Source organism: Oncorhynchus mykiss, chromosome 9, assembly GCF_057628025.1.
Source record: "Oncorhynchus mykiss isolate SJ-2025 chromosome 9, ASM5762802v1, whole genome shotgun sequence".
Classification (NCBI taxonomy): domain Eukaryota; kingdom Metazoa; phylum Chordata; class Actinopteri; order Salmoniformes; family Salmonidae; genus Oncorhynchus; species Oncorhynchus mykiss.
Window position 1 is genome coordinate 74145251 of NC_143030.1, and position 17751 is coordinate 74163001.

Here is a 17751-nt window from a genome sequence, read left to right on the forward strand (position 1 = left end):
GATCATTTGCACTTATTAAATTTGCCAGATCGTTTTCAATCAACAGATGGTTAAACTTGTTTGACAGCTATAATTAATCAATACTGCATGAGGGGGTATGGTATTTATCCAATATACCATGGCTAAGGGCTGTTCTTTAGCATGATGACCAAGTACCTGGGTGCCTTATTGATATTATAAACTGTTTACCAACGTAAATACATTTTTTTGTCATACCCATGGTATATAGTCTGATATACAACGGATTTCAGCCAGTCAGCATTCAGGGCTTGAACCCGGTTTATAATTGTAAATAAATCCCTTTTGTGCATAATTATATATAAATCTGACAGGAGATTTTGAGTGATGAAAGTTGGACAGAGGATCTCAAAATCTCTTAGCAAGAAACACTTGGACTAATATATTTTATCTTAAGCTATTTTCTGGCAATTGTGCCATTATTATGAGCCAGATGTTAAGACTACTGTAATATTTGTGTTTTGGAGAATATCACCAGGCAGGAAACGGGAGTACAGTTTAGTGTCGTTTAGTAAAAACATCTTGTGACCTTCAGCCCCCGGGCCAATAGCAGCATGTGCACTTCATATTAGGTGTCATAACACTGCTGTGATAAATTACTGCTTAGTAACAGCATAGTAACTAACATAGACAGATATAGATCACCGATACTACAACTACAAACAGCTATAAATGGCCCATTTGCGAGATTGGCTTGTCATTTTAAAAGGCTTAGGTTTATGATTGTAATTCAACGTTGCCATGGTTTGCTTAGATAGATGCAGGTAGCATATAGCCCCTGATAAGACTACATCTTCAGATTGTCTACAGTAGCCTGGGCAAAATGTAGGCAAGATGTAAACTGGACGATTTAGCAGCTTGCTTAGTTCAAATTAACAGACTCATTTATTCAACATGAATAGTTTGGCAATTTCGAAGTAAGAAGTAATTGTGTTTCCCAATAGCCTCCTGGAATTGGTTACTGAGGATGGAGTCCTAATTTCAATCACTGAATTAAGTATGAATATGAATGTATATGAACTGAATATGCTTGTCAACAACAGACAGTGTTAATTTGTTATTGTTTGTTTTACCTGTTGCCTAATCTGACTGTTACCTTCAACCTATTGTGTTCTAAAAACTGATAGAGCATTGATAACTTCCAATTTAATTAACTTAACATGGCCATTAATAATTGCATAATAATTGACACAAGGCTATAACAACAATAGTTATAGGATATTTATTCAATCTGTTTGCCAGCTACACAAGTGGCACAACTTGATTTGCAATGACTCCAGTGATAGTCATTTCAACTTATTTATTGTATCAAATGGTGGCCTACAGTGGCCTGCAATGACATGTAGGAATGAATAGCCTACTTGATGGCCAACAGATGCAAATGTATCCTATCATTTTCCACATTTAAGGGCAGTTTCATAGAGGCTTTTTGCCCATAACAGAAGCACGCGAGGGGGTTCCATAACTTCCATTTCAAATTTCCACTCACGCATGAAGACAAGTTAAATAGCCTACCTACAACTGGTAAAAAGTTGTCACACCTTTGTCTCCTCTCACTCACGTGACTCAGCCAATAAACCGCATGCTCCATTGCTCTCTTAGAAGTACCCCAGAAACCATGAATCCTACCCAATATTCTCATCTCACCAAAGAAGCTAAATACATCATTAAATACTACCTCCCTGACTCCCTGGCTACATATTGACAGCTGAATCGCAAAATACACTTACCCCATGACATGTCGAAGTCGCCTATGCTACCACTTTCACTTGTTTAGGGAGATGATCTAATCCCATGACACGCAGCAGTCCCCAATTGACTTGTTTGTTTAAAACAGCTGATTTCCTTTTCCTTTTTTTCCACTAGTTACCACAGCCACAAAGTCATAAACCTCGCCTATTTAAAACATTTATGTGTTTTAAGTGTGATTTTAAACCTAACCGTAACAGCACTGCTAACCCAATGCCTAAACCTAACGTTAAATTTAGACCAAAAGGTTCAGGTTTGTTTTCATGAATTTCTATGCTATACCTTTGTGGCTGTGGTAACTAGTGGAAACACAATGTGAACTGGGAAAGTGCACTGGGAAAGTATTCAGACCCCTTCCCTTTTTCCACATTTTGTTACGTTACAGCCTTATTCTAAAATGGATAAAATAAATAAAAATCCTTATCAATCTGTACACAATACCCCATAATGACAAAGCGAAAACAGGTTTGTAGAAATGTTTACAAATGTTTTAAGAATGAAATAGAGAAATACCTGATTTACATAAGTATGCAGAATCTTTGCTATGAGACTTTAGCTCAGGTGCATCCTGTTTCCATTGATCATCCATGAGATGTTTCTACAACTTGATTGGAGTCCACCTGAAGCAAATTCAATTGATTAGACAGGATTTGTAAAGGCACACACCTGTCTATATAAGGTCCCACAGTTGACAGTGCATGTCAGAGTAAAAACCAAGCCATGAGGTCGAAGGAATTGTCCTTAAAGCTCTGAGACAGGATTGTGTCGAGGCACAGATCTGGGGAAGTGTTCCAAAACAATTCTGCAGCATTGAAAATCCCCAAGAACACAGTGGCATTCATCATTCTTAAGTGGAAGAAGTTTGGAACCACCAAGACTCTTCTTAGAGCTGGCTGACCGGACAAACTGAGCAATCGGGGGAGAAGGGCCATGGTCAGGGAGGTGACCAAGAACCCGATGGTCACTCTGGCAGAGCTCCAGAGTTCCTCTGTGGAGATGGGAGAACCTTCCAGAAGGACAACCATCTCTGCACCAATCAGGCCTTCATGGTAGCGTGGCCAGACAGAAGCCACTCCTCAGTAAAAGGCACATGACAGCCCGTTTGGAGTTTGCCAAAAGGCACCTAAAGGATCCTCAGACCATGAGAAACAAAATTCTCTGGTCTGGATGAAACCAAGATTGAACTCTTAGGCCAGAATGCCAAGCGTCGCATCTGGAGGAAACCTGGCACCATCCCTACGGTGAAGCATGGTGGTGGCAGCATCATGCTGTGGGGATGTTTTTTAGCGGCAGGGACTGGGAGACTAGTCAGGATTGAGGGAAAGACGAACGGAGCAAAGTACAGAGAGATCCTTAATGAAAACCTGCTCAGAGTGCTCAGGACGTCAGACTGGGGCAAAGGTTCACCTTCCACCAGGACAACGACCCTAGGCATACAGCCAAGTATGTTAAATCATTAAAAATTAAATAATTAAAAATTCTACAATGTGATTTTCTGGATTCTTTTCTTCTCATTTTGTCTGTCATAGTTGAAGTGTAACTATGATGAAAATTACAGGCCTCATCTTTTTAAGTGGGAGAACTTGCACAAATGGTGGCTGACTAAATACTTTTTTGCCCCACTGTATTTGTCCAGTGCTTGTTATTTGATTTTTGATTTACTGTTTATTTTATGAAATATAAACATGTTTAGTTCATAAAGTAACTGCCCAGTATTTACGGATGAATATGAATTTGAGTGAAATAGTTTCTAAAACCTGGTAATTAAGGATGTTAAAAGCAGCTCTTCAATGTTGTAATGTTGGTTGGTTACATACCGGTCATTACAAATATTAATGCAAGTGGACTGCTGATTGACTGGAGCGCAACCTCAGTGATAGTCCGTCCATCATAGCAAGCGTTCTAGATTTTTTTTTCTCTCCAAGTTATTCTTTGGCCACATACCAGTTTTGGATAAGTCAACATCATTATTTTGGTATGAGTTAACAGAATATGAACTTTTAAAAGGAAGATTTCACTGGCCAGTTACTTCAAGTGAGACATTCCAGAATCCATGTCTCTTGACATGACAGATTGCCTTTGTTGTTATAGTATGTGCTAAGATTAGGCACAAATGTTACAATTTGATATTTGAAGCAGTAAATACATATTTTTGGGACATGATGCATCATTATTTTGTAATTCCAAAAAAAGCATTGCTTTTACACTGGACAGAGTAACCAGAAGTGTAAATGTTAACACTAATAAAAAGAGTTAACTCTAGATTAACCAGAGGTGTTGAATATAAATTACACTGAGTGTTAATTCCTTCCAAGCGTTAACATTTGAGTGACACTAGGAACTGTAATGCAGTGTTCATTTTTTTACACTACTGAGTTTCACATTAACACAAAAAATGTAACACTATAATCAGAGTGCTTTTTAAACTCTGTAGAGTTTATACTACCCCGGATATGTTATCCGGGGTAGTATTACAATTAACTGATTTAGTGCAGTGTTGATTTAACACTGAAAAATGTATTGTGTAGAGCGAGCTTGCCAATACCAGAATGGGCACATTCTCTATAGACTACCTATGCTATGTGACAAAACTATCAGTAGGCCTGGAATTGAAAATGCTATGGAAATACATTTTACTTGTGTTTTTTTTTTTATTCGGTACACGGGAATGTAACCTCTAATTCATTCACAGACTTTTATCTGCAACAAGTCGACTTGATGGAAACACAAATCTGATGGCAAACCAGGGTTTCCCTTAGCTGGTAATTGCCAGCTTTTGGCCGATTAAAACACTTAAAGCCGATAAATAAAATTGTAGCAGGCCGTATTGTTCAGGAGAGGCTGTCTATCATGGCCTACACCCCTAATTCACGATTCATGCCTTGCGCTCATGTGCGCCTGATGCTGGGGAGAGAGAGAGAGCGAATCAGGGGACTTGACCAAGACTATCTACCATTGAATGCAAAGATGGAGGCCTTTTTCATTGAAGTAAAACAAAACTTAATAGAAATTTAGAATAACAGAGTTTGGCTGTAGTGAAAAGCACACAAGGGGAATTTAATATAAGTTGTAATATTGTAATAGACTAAGATGAGAAGAATGTTGGCACGACCATATGCAGGCTACTGTACAACTCTATTCAGGAAGGAAGCATTTTTGGAACTTAAATTAATTTTGATCTGTCTTTTTAATTGTTTAATTTAACCCACACTTTCAAAGTGCAGAAAACCAAGGCTTTTACGAGAGCTGAAATCAGTGAACCAAATATCAGAGCACAAGTCAGAGTTGGGGCTAGCAACAGTAGATGGGCCAAGGTGTACAAGCACATTTCCAGATATCATCAACATCTATACAGTCAAGGCACGCCAGAGGACAGGGAGAGCTCTGCAGTGTTGATTTATGACATCTGAATGTGCATTAGATGGCAACAAGATCATATTATACAACAATTTCATCAGGTAACATGAATACAAAGCGGGCGAGAGCTGGTTAGAATAGGATGGGAGGCCAAAAGTCTGTGTAACTGTGATTAAGCCATCATAAGCTACCAGCCAAACAAGCTTGCAAGAATTGTTTAAACTCCTTTTAGATAAGCATTTTTCCATCTGTAGCTCTGTAATGTGCCTGTATCTATGTAATTGTATGTGTACATTCGGAAATTGTCAAGGCAAGCATTCGGTACTGGGTAAGCCTACAAGGTAGGGAGGGATGTATTTTCTGTTTGTTGAGATTGACAGTCTATTTATTACTACAAACGTAAACCATGATATTGAAGTGCCAAAAGTAGGTATGCTTTGTTTATTGGTTGTGTGTAGCAATGGCACTTCCACCTGTTGGAGGAAAATGTGTTGCATATATTTTATATATTTGGCATCAAAATGTCAAAAATCTGATTTCCCCCAGTGGCATATATTCATGGCTGCCAAGGAAAGCCAGGCTTCCCCAAACAATGGAATGCCCCAAAAAAATTCATAATTTATATTTTGTCTCTCTGTGTTTCAGAAATTTCCTTAAATTCACAAGAGGCTGAATGTAGCTCACCGGGAAAGCATCTGAGTGAGCGAAACTGAGCCTCAGTCTCAGTTGTGTAGCTGGTCAAAATAAGTATTACATTGTTGCCGCCCGTAGCACTGAATGCAAGGGAAGCCAGTGAGCATTTGGCTAGCAAACAAAGTATAAAAAAGTAGTTTAGCGTTGACCTAAACTGACTGAGCTCAACTGTGAATGGTTCTGGTACACCCAAAACAATTGTCAAGGGAGGCCAGTTTGGATTTGGCTTCAACTGAAAATAAATCTTGTCTTTATCCTCCGGTGGATAGCTAGCTAGTTAAAACCAGTCCTTTCCTAAATTAGTAATGGATGGAGATAAGTATTTGGACTTGTGGTTTTACCTAATTCTCTGTAATGGCCAATGATTATAATGGTGATTCTGATCCAACCATTAATTCACACATTCTTTCTCTGGCCTGAGAGGATGGAAGATGTAGCAGGCTATACCCACCTAGCAAAATGTAGTTGAAAAGACTATGCCCGACGTCCAATCTCCGTTTAGTTTTGGTTGAAAGTTTCAACGACTTGAAAACAACTTAATTTCAATGTACTTGCAGCCTATACACATGAACGCAGTATAATGTTTTTTGGTATATGGACAATTTTATTAACAATCATACATCACGCCAGTATTTACACACAGTATTTCTGTACAACATTTGTTCTAATTGTCTTTATTCCACTACTGAAGAACTATGACTCGAATCATCACCTGCTCATATTTCAAACGTCCATTATTCCATGCCTTACCATTAACTGAATTATTGCCATTAAATTTTATCAAAGGCGTTTCAATTCGGTTTTGATATTTCAAGTAACATTTAGTAATTGTCATTATTTATGCAACAAACTGACTTTTGTTTTTTACAATTGTATTGTTTGCAAACAATGGAGTAAAACAAGCTTATATTTTGGGTTGGATATTGCGTCAAATTCTTACTCTTTTAATCAATGGCATATTGAGAAACTAATGAACCCAATGATCGACCAAACACTCTTGCAAAACTAATGAACAAATATCTGCAAAAGCTACATACATCTTGGTCCATATTAGAATGAAAGATGGTACAAATTCAGGATATCTTCCACTATGTCAAAATTGTGCATGGTATATAAGTTTAGTATCACCTTTAAAACCAATCCATTTGTTGAATTTTTTTAAATCAACAATGCGTCAAATGATTCAACTACTGAAAACTGAAACAAACAAATGGATCAAACAGACCAAGCCTGTTGAAGGTGTTTGGTGGTGGCGTGGTAAAGGGGAATTCCCCTGTCTCTACCTATGCTTCAGGTGGTCTCCCACAGCTCTGCGTATGTCATGTTCTGTGGCCTTGCTGTTCCATTTCTTGACTGCCAGTGCAACACAGAAATAAACATATTTAGTCATGCTATGTATATAAAACACTCAAAGTAATGGATATGGAGCATCTATGGACTCAGTTACACCCGACACTTAAAGGTGACTTAGTGTGAGAGGCCATTGTGCTCGCATTAGGTTCAGATCTGCCAGGATGGGCATTGTGTTCAGAATTTGACAGTCTGGATGCAATTAGGCCACCAAATATGTACAATCAATGTAAAGAGACAGGGTGAATGAGTGGGGAAATGTACACGCTACACAAATTACTTAGAGAATAACAAAGAACAGATGTGGGTTCCTGAGAGGAAATCAACTGTCAAAAGGGGAGAGAAACTACATGAATCAGTGGACAATTTCACTGATGTAAATCAACATAGATGATGGAACATATTCCCTTTTGCTTATGTGATATAAATATTTACCATCTAAACCATGTGACCTCTCACCTCTCTGGCTGTAGAAGTGTCTCACTGTGCTCCACCCTCACTGGGTCCTCAGAGGAGAGGAAGGCTGGGAAGGGATGAAAGGATCAATGGATCAATCATTCAACAAGTCAGTAAAATAAAGGGAGTGTTGATTAGCTTAAATATCCATCTCCCACCCATGGAGAGACCTATATTCTGTATCTTACCCTCCAGACAGTCTCGGGGGTAACGAGGCGGCTTGCCTCATTCCTGGTCAGCTGACATGGCAGGGGGTGAGCGAATCATCACTGGTTCATACACACACAGGACAAGGACAATAAGCCTAGTTAATACAACACTACTACAGAGAGAAATAGCAATAGCGTCTTCTTGTAGGCACTAACTCCACCATGGTTCGTTGGACGAAGCCTATGGGGAAATGAACAGCGGTTTGGTAGGGTTTTTGGATGAGTGTAGAAAATAAGGTCTGTGGTAAACACAGGCTTAGGAGTTTTGTTCTATGAGATAATCATCTATAACATTCCATCTTAACTGCCTGTGGGAAGGTTAATTAAGTTGTGATGGCTTGAATTAAATATAAAACTTCTTTCTCACAGACAACCTTGTGTTCATAAGTGTAGTGTATAACAAGAGGTGTTCCAGCTCGGAGCCTGGGTTTGATTATGATGCTCCTCTCTCTTACCTATCCATCTCCGAGTCTGGGTTTGATTATGATAATGCTATCTCTTATGAATCCAGCTCTGAGTCTGTGTCATACCTATCCAGCTGAGTCTTGGTTTGCTCCTGATTTCTGGACCACTGAAGCAGACTGGGATGTTACTGCCTGAGAGGTTAGTCTGCCCTTTGACCTTTTGAGGAGGATCCATTGTCATCAAGCGGCTTTGTTCCTTCATCAGACAGTGGAGTCATAAGTGAGAGCAGCTCCTTGGTCTGCCATTCCTGAGGGAGAGAAACACAAGACTGATAACAAGGCAGCCACAGCCTACTGTAGAGGTACACCTCAATAGTCTACAGTGGCTTCCTCTCTCCTTCCTTTCATTGTCATTGATCTAAACAGGAGAAAGCATTATGGTATTTGTTTTCACCCTTCCAGTTTGTTATTTGACTAGGAAAGTCCCTGCAGTTGTTTTATGAAACTTGTTAGGCAGAGTGGAAAGTACCCAATGGTTGCAGGCATAGATTTACATTGTTTACTGTTTTAGTAGTCTGACAAATTCATCATAATAATACTGCTAAACTGCGAATAGTTTTATCGTGATTAGATTAATTTAATTGTAAATACATTTGTCCATTGATTGTAGAGATTGAAAACAGGAAGAGGGGGGAGTTTTACGAGGAAGGAAACCTTGGCCTACAGCTCAGAGTGAAACCATTATGTACTGTTGTATGACAGGGAATGTTAGGGAGGAGGACGGTTTAAAAGTCTATTGCTCTTTTATTTGTTCAGTTCGATGATTTGCATCTAGTCGTATGCTATAACTATGTGTTTTGTGGGGGATGTTAAGACTGTCAACTGTAAATTATATGTCTATGGTAATTCAGTAAAAAGTTGTTTTGGGTGAATGTGTTTTCCTTAGAACTGTGGAGAGAAGTGTATTTACTTGCTAGTAGTAGAACCGGTTTCACAAGGGACATAAAGAAGTGATACTATCTAGGCTACATTTTCTAGGGCAAACTCAGCAGAACGTTTTTGAACTCATGCATATTGTGCAGTTGAAAGTCATGCTGACAACCACCTTAATGATTAGTACTACTTGTATTCTAATGTTGTATCGTGCAGGCGCCATGTGTGGGTTGAGTGTATCATGCAGGCACCACGTGTGGGTTCAGTGGCCTTTTAGTGTTGTCCTTGTCCTGTCCCCAGAGTTCCCAGTTTAACACAAGTTCACCTGTTTAACAGACACAATCACTGAGATGTCTTATGGTTAAAAGCAGGGCTTGAATTGAGTGGGTATGTAAGGATATAGGACTAACTATTGCTATAGAAATGGGCAAAAAGCAAATGCTACCCCTTGTTTGCTAAGCCTTAGTAAAAACAGTCCAGATTATACGTATATAGCGCTATACAGGCTTCAACAATGAATTCCGCAATTATTTCTGCATAGTCCACTAGACTATCGAATGTCTTGCTCACCCTCAACATGGGTTCTTGGTAGGCCTAACATGCTAACCAGACCAAACAGGTTGCCTGTTCAGAGTTTGTTTTGATATTTTAACCTGCGTGTCGTGATCGTGTTTGGTGTGGGGGACAAAATACATGTATGCATGATAGCGCAGGCACGCAGCCGGTTCGGGTTCCGTGTTAGTCTCCGCAATTTAGAATATTAGTGGTAGGCTATGCCTATACAAAAATACCAAAACGATAGAAGCGGTATCCATAGACCAAACAGTTGAACAGATTTTTATTCAGGAGAATCGCATTGAATCAGGCTATTCATTTCAGTGCAGCTGCGTACTTAACCATAACCTATAGCCTAAACGGAACCAAAAATACCCCTGTCTATTTTGATCACAGATCATGACAAAGCCTGCACATTTCAGCTATATTTCTCATTGATTTACCCCACTATCGCCTACAGATTTGATACACATGAAGCCCTACAGGTTCTCTGAAACAATAGCCTGACTAGGATCCTTTGACTACTCCCCGCGCCATATGTGTTCCCAATTACGCTAAACGTTGTCCTATTAATAAGCTTTGAATGTTTCCCTATTCATTTGCATTGGTTAACCGGTGTCAGAGGAAGGCCCTAAAAATTGTCAAAGACTCCAGCCACCCCAGTCATTGACTTCTCTCTGCTCCCGCATGGCAAGCGGTACCGGAGCTCCAAGTCTAGGTCCAAAAGGCTAATGAACAGCTTTTACACCCAAGCCGTAAGACTCCTGAACAGCTAATCAAATGGCAGCCCGGACTATCTGCATTGTCAACCCAATATTATTAATCAACCAGGTTGTCACCGAAATAATTATAATATAATAGTAGCCTTTTCATTCATTGCTGCCAATACTGTTTTCTATGTTTGATTTCACTTAATACTTTGGGATACTAGTGCACAAAAAACACTGACAAATACAGTGTTTTACTCCAATTTGGCAACCCTCATAAAATCTTACTTAGCAACAGTAATATGCCAGAAACCAACTTCAAGAAACAATTGAATGTAGATCACATTTACCACAGTGTACAGAATCTGGACGTACCTTGTAATGATGAGTGAGGTAAGAGCTTGAATCTGTGGGAGAATAAACCAGTAATGAACAAGGACCGTGTGAAAGTGAAGCTATAGTTTCATAGCCCTTTGATCATATCTTAGTTGTCATCATTGTATTGATAACGTGCAGTAATAGAGCATACACTTTTAGTCATACGGCTGAAGTTCTTGACAACTCACCATTTACAAAACTAACACCTGCAAGATGCTGTACTTTCTTCTGTTTCATTGTACTACATTGCTTGGTGTTTCCTCTAAATCTGACGATGCCTAATAGAAGGAAACATATTACTCAATGAAACATTTCTAGTTCAGCCCAGAGTAAGTAGAACAATAACATCTGCTCAGCTAACCTTAGCACAGTGACTGTTCAACATGTAGATTATATCAACATACCTCTACAGCATTTACTGTCACTGGAGAAAAAGTCACTGTTGTTAGACTTCTTTTCTTCCTTAGAATTACAAATATCCTTCTAAGTATTATTGTTACAAGAGCTATTAGGACTGATGCCACAACACCAATGATGATTCCAGGATATATTCTTGAGGATTGTGGTCCACATTCAGAATTGGACCAATGAGTTCCTGGTCTAAGTTCTTGAAGACCTAAGGATTTACACCTGTAACACATAATATAACAGTCTGAGACAGCAATTTGATCATTCAACTTTCTGTTTTGTTGTAGATTTTTACTGTAGTATATTGTTTGATTTACCTTAAACTTTTGATGTATGTAAACATATGTGAACTTACTGTGTGTGTGGCTGGCAGGATGTAAATGATCCATCTGAATAGGTATCACCAGTACAGTCAGAACACACAGTATCTGTAGATGTTGTTCCTGCAGAAAAATATAATTGCATTTAATTTTTCACCTACTAATTATATTATATTATATTTACAGTTAATGATTATTCACACTTTAACTCCATTAACTGTTAATGATTATTATTCACACTAAAGTTACCAACTTGACTCAATTGAATTAAGACAACACAATTAGTATAATGAGTGAGACAGAAGACCAACCTGTGTGGTTGATGTATTGACCAGGTTTACAGCTGCTGTGTCTCTGGGCTGCTCTACAACCATCCTTAGTTGGGTCTAGACAGTAGAACCCCTCCAGTGTCCCACAGACAGTGTCTGATGAAGGTCTACATGGCTGCTTTACCTTCAAACCCAAACCTAGAGAGAAAACATGGCATGTATTATCTGATGCAGATTACAACTGACATATCCTCATAGCATAGACTAACATATCAGTGTTTGGGTCTGGGTTTCAGTACAGACACAGGACCACTCTTACCTGGATCACAGTTGATACACACTTTGCATTTTATGAGACCATTGGGCTCATCAAGGAACGTAGAATCAACACAGGGCACACAGCTGGTGCTGGTGAATTCAGTACAATGCCTATGTACATGGTTTCCTGGGGAAGAGAATCACAATGTCATGTTTTTCTGTTAGTGTTGATGATGTATTAACGTCTGGTGATTCATATGTAGTAAAGAGACGGTCCTTACCTGGTGAACACATGGGACAGCATTCATCCCCTATTCTGTATTCAGCTCTACCACATGCAATACAGCATCCAATGCTTACAAACACCAATATAATAGGTATCTGGAAGTAGAGAAAATGTCACAAAAAATATCACAAAAATCTAAACTGATGGTGTGTTCATAAAACATACAGAAGTAGATCACATAATTCTAACCCAAATATTCACGTTTCAAATCAAATTAAACTAACTATATGGAACCCTTTTAAAGTATTTTGTGAGTGTGGTGGTGCCCTGTGGTGTTTTCATGTCGTCATTAAAGGTGTGACATTAGACCCTAAACCTTGGTCAGCGTTTCCCAAACTTGGTCCTTGGGACCCAAATGGGTGAAGGTTTTGGTTGTCGCCCTAGCACTACACAGCTGACTTCAATAACCAAAGCTTGATGAGGAGTTCATTATTTGAATCAGCTGTGTAGTGCTAGGGCAAAAAACTAAATGTTAGGGTCCCCAGGACCGAGTTTGGGAAACGCTGACCTAGTGAAATGGTACATCTCTCCACCACCTATTTTCAAAAAGGTTTCATTAAAATTGACAGAACCATTAGGCAAATAATAACTGATTTATATTTCATAGGGGAAATATTTCAATTGATAATTGTTTTTTAAACATGCCAAGCTAATCATAAAAGTTTCACTCACAGTCCATATCAAAGTGTCAAACTGTGCCATCGTTCCTCAATCCTCTCCAACTCACTGGAAGACCCACACACTGGATTTGTGACGTTATTAGGAGTTTTGAAGTATCCAGATGAACTGACCTGTTGAATTCATGTGTTTTAGTATATGTAAATATAATCCTTTCAATTTGTAAATGATGATCTTACTGAATTGTATCACTTTAGAAAAAATGAACAAGCTAGTTATCAACTTTGAGAAGTATGAAACAGAAATAGGAATGTAGTTAGAGAATGTTGCCATCTTTGACACTTGATACAGATACGACCAGGAAGGTATTATTGTTGCAGGTTAGGAGAGCATTTCCGCTAACCCTAACCCCTTTCCTAACCTTAACCTAACCCTCCTAACCTGCGGTGTATAACATCAGTAGTACACTATAGTACAGAGATTCCCAACCTTTACTGTCCCAGTGAGTGAAGAAACATGGTCTTCCTCCTTTTTTAACCAGCTCATGTTTAAAACAAATACATGTTAAAACACCACTGGAGTCTGGAGATACAACTCACCACTATAACTGGGCCTCCGAGTCTTGTCTCTGCTGTCACTGTCCCCCTGTCTGTGATTTACCTTGTTCTGATCTGTCACTCTGTAACTTTGTTGTCAGTCTGTCTCTTCTTGTTCTCCTCTGCTGTCACTCTGCCCTCCCTACCCTTTTGTCAACAGGTGTCACAGCAGTTCTTCTGTCACCCTGTCAATGACATAATCTGTATCCAGGACCATAAGGATTTCCTTTTCAGTTGCCATCAGAATTCTCAAGACCCGGTTACGAACTCGGGTCTCCGGTGTGAGAAAGTCATTTAGCAAACTGAGCCACTGATAGTCAGCAGAACCCAGAAGATGAGGCAGGACACAGCAGTACTTGAGACTGCTGTTTTAATAAAGTAAAAAGGAAAGTTCAGGCAAAAATATAAATCCACAAAGTCAAAAGTAATTCCAAGAGAAAAATGTAATCCTTCAAGTGAAAAGGTAAATCCACAAGGTGGTAGGTACAGCAGGAAAAAGCCTCAAAAGATAATCAAAAATAAATAAACGAGAACAAAAAACAGAGCACCACAAGAGCGTCCAACTGGCGCAACAAACATTCACAGCATCGCTGGGTGCTAACATTCAAACACAGAGCAAAGAACTGAGGGAAAACTAAGGGTTTAAATATATTCAAAGGAAACGAGGCACAGGTGCAAATAATAACTGGAAACAAAGGAAACCAAAAGGGTCAAAAAACACAACGGGGGCATTTAGTGGCCAAAACCGGAACAATCCTGGCCAAATCCTGACAAGAATAAATGCTTCCAAGAGATTGTAGGATAGGGTGCTCCTGAGTCGATGTTTTATGAATTTGAGAGATGAGAAGCTCCTCTCACAGGCTACCTGGGTGACAGACAGGGTGAATAGGAACTTGTACCCCAGACCTATAACACTGTAGGCCTCTGTCAACAAGATGTACCACCGTAGAAGTTGACAACAACATACAGCACAGTTCTTACATGTTGAACAACTTGTATTCATCATCTCCACTTATTCTTCATCAGGTCCATCTGCAGGTATCTCTCACAGTCCTGGTTGTGTACTTCTCCACTGCTGATGTTTTCAGTCTCTCCCCTTGACTGGCAAGACTAGTCAACTCACACTGCAAAGTACTGACAGCTGCTCAGTTGTCAAACTTAAACAAGAGTTTGCTTAGTTTTGCAAGTCATGTCTGGGGCAATCCATTATATTGTATCTCTGAGAACCTGCTGGGGTCCAGATGAGTAAAGTCTGTGTAGAACGTGCCTGGGGTCAGCAAGCGCTGACAGTTGTCCTCAGTGACTGTATCCATGTTGACAAAGTGCACCTTAGCACCTCTCTGCATCTCTATCATGGTATCATGGCATGGTCTTCCTTTTCTTTGTTCTCTTCTGAGGCATCTCAGCTTGCACTTCTAGTTCGTTGTCTTCATCCTGTTCTTGCAGCTTGTCAGTGGACCACTGCATGAAGCTGTTTGCAACCCTCTCCACATCAAGTCCCTCACATTCTTTTGCAGAGCCTCTTGTGTTCCCAATACCATCTCTCTGTCAGGATGTCCACGCCACTGGTTTGAAGGTACTTGGAGAGAGGGGACGTATTCTCAAATATAGACAGAACTGTTTGGGCAGTGAAGATTGTGTTGTATCTTGAGCAGAGACTCTGTTAATGCTCTGGCCTTGACACGTCCAGTTGGCCTTTGACCTGCCATCTCTTCAATAACCATCAAGGTGAGAATTACATCCACAAACAGAGCATTTTGTAGGTCGCCAAAGAATACAAAGACCTTCTTCAGAGCAGCATCCTTGGCCCACCAGCGTGTTTCTCCTATAGGAGAGAGACGTCTGTGGCGAGTGTCCAGGCTCTTTTTTCCACACATTGATTCTTTGGTAGGACTCTGGAATTAACACTGCCAGGTTATTTAGTAGAGAGAACAGACATAACTACTCCTATTGTGTCTGCAATCACAGGAGTCAGGATGTGTGTGTAACACCTCATATACTTGGTTGGGAGAGTGGGAGTTTTCAAACATTTCTATAGGTAGGCCTAAAGGTTTTTAGGCAAAACAACACAATCAAGACGGAAAGCTCCTTGAAAGTGGGAATATGCCAGTCCTATTGGGCCAAAATCAATGATCAATTATGGCCTATTGTATAGATAATAGAACGAATATGAATGAAATGTTTAAGAGATCTGATTTTTTGTTTATAAATACTTTGCTACAATGGCCCAGTTTGGTATCTACCCATTACTTTATCTTAGCATGTGCACGTAGTAAGTACACCATCATACTTATAGGATAAGTGTATTTTCAGATACCACAATGATCCTTTAGTTGTGGATGTTTCATGTAGCCAGCCTGTAACAACTTCCATATTCTGCACATAGAACTATGGAATCCGGTCTGTAACTTAACAGTTTAGCACCATACCAGCAGGTGGAATCCAAGCCTTAACAGTGGACACATCACCACACTCCCTCTCTTGCTCTTGGATCTCATCTTTGTAAGTCTATGTATCACTCTTTTTGTTACCCGTTTGACTTTGAATGTGTGCCACTTCAGCTCAGCTAATCAGAAAACCGGGCCGGACCATTTTGGGAGGGTGGGGGGGTCTTGCCTACTGGTCAGCCAAGTGCTCAATATAGATTATTTTGACAACAGAGATATTGTACAAAAGTAATCGAAAACAGGCCCATGACCCACCGGCCATGTTTTTTGTAGAAATAAAACATGATTTAATTTATTTTTATTTTTTAACAACCCACCCCAATAAAAAATGATTTGGTCTTTCTGCCGTTTGCCAGATGTTCAATTTGCCCATGCATGGAGCAATGTCATACACCTGGCAGCAGGCCAAAATAACGATGAACGCCTACACTCCAAAATGTTGCATTCCAACAAGCGTTCTTCTAAGATCCTAAAAGTTCCTCAGGGTTCTTGGCTATGAAAAATGCCTCCAAAATGCTCTTCCAAGAACCCCAAAGGAGGTGGGACCTCCTCAGAAACCTCCTTAGTTTGTGGGGGTTCTTGCAGGAACTGCCCAACCGGAACATTTGGATTTGAATTTGAGGTGACAGCAGGTGCAGGCACTTAACTGAAAAATGTAAAGATTTCCTGAATATAAGGTAAGGTTTCTCCCTTGTATGATCTAAATTGATATTGTTTGATGATCATACCCTCTATCTTTTCATATTTGTAGAAATGGCGTTGTTGTTTGACACTTTCTCCCTTATAAAATTCTGTATATCAAATCAACAAAGAGGTAAGAATATGTTGAAGGCTATAGCTGCATTGGGTGCAGATGACTATACCTCTCACTTGTGTGTGTTTAGCACCACACTTTCAAATTAAAAAGCAGTTGAGTCATCAGAGGCAGAACAGACATTGAAAACAAAAGGAAGAGATCAGCCTTGTCGTAAAATTACAAATACAGTCATTAATCACGATTAAAATATGTCATTCTTTTTCAGTTACTGCACGGTACATGTTAAGTAGGCTATTTCTACATATACACACATAATCTGTATCTTACCCCGTCTTGGTTCGCAGTTGGACTATTTTACTTTCACTCTGACTTTCCAGATAAAGTTTGCGAAAAGTGGGAGGCAACCTACTGATAATCCACTATACAGTTTAAGTGGATAATCCACCCCAGAAATACAAATCAATTTGGTGAAAGCCTATGTTTTATCAGATGGTAAAATAGATTTCTCCTCATGATTTAACTTGTAAATTGTCCGCCTGTGAAAATCTGGACATCGTGTATGAACGCCTCATAACTAGGCTATAGAATTATTGTCACTGGAGATACAGGATTTCACACTATCACATTTCATAATGCTTTCAAAACAATGACCTACACTCCAGATCGACAAATCAGCCAATATATAATATGGCCACACATCCATCCGTTTATATTGTCATGACAAATGTGGGATTCTGTATTTCACAGTATTGCCATTACCATATATATGATTAAATATTATCTGATGTTGGTTGTGTGAGGTATCTGCATTTGTGCACTGGAGCATCATTATGAGATTAAACAACTACTTGCCTGTTTGTGTGTGTGACAAGAACTGAGTAACATGGTGTGACCTGCATGTAGCAAAACTGTAAATAACAGCCCAGCAGATGCTTTGTCCTTGTGTTTGTATGTAACAATATTGAGCACATGGTGTGACTTGC

At 39.5% G+C, this 17751-nt stretch overlaps 1 protein-coding gene across 4 annotated transcripts; it reads right to left on the reverse strand.

Annotated features, from left to right (window-relative positions):
- Positions 1–6400: 6400 nt before the first annotated feature.
- Positions 6401–17178, reverse strand: LOC110532759 (tumor necrosis factor receptor superfamily member 14). Of its 4 annotated transcripts, none has more exons than XM_090185346.1 (13): positions 17096–17178; positions 13023–13141; positions 12346–12445; positions 12126–12251; positions 11849–12004; positions 11573–11660; positions 11214–11439; positions 10998–11087; positions 10807–10838; positions 8363–8544; positions 7812–7892; positions 7627–7690; positions 6401–7170 (listed from the first exon to the last, which is right to left on the reverse strand). In XM_090185346.1, exons 2-8 carry the CDS (start codon positions 13050–13052, stop codon positions 11043–11045), a joined length of 771 nt encoding a protein of 256 aa, XP_090041472.1. In that variant the 5' UTR covers positions 13053–13141; positions 17096–17178; the 3' UTR covers positions 6401–7170; positions 7627–7690; positions 7812–7892; positions 8363–8544; positions 10807–10838; positions 10998–11042. The 4 variants fall into 4 exon arrangements, with proteins under 4 accessions (XP_090041472.1, XP_090041475.1, XP_090041473.1 ...); XM_090185349.1 differs by having other exon boundaries at positions 7603–7690; positions 17096–17167; XM_090185347.1 differs by having other exon boundaries at positions 13568–17163.
- Between the last annotated feature and the right edge of the window lie 573 nt (positions 17179–17751).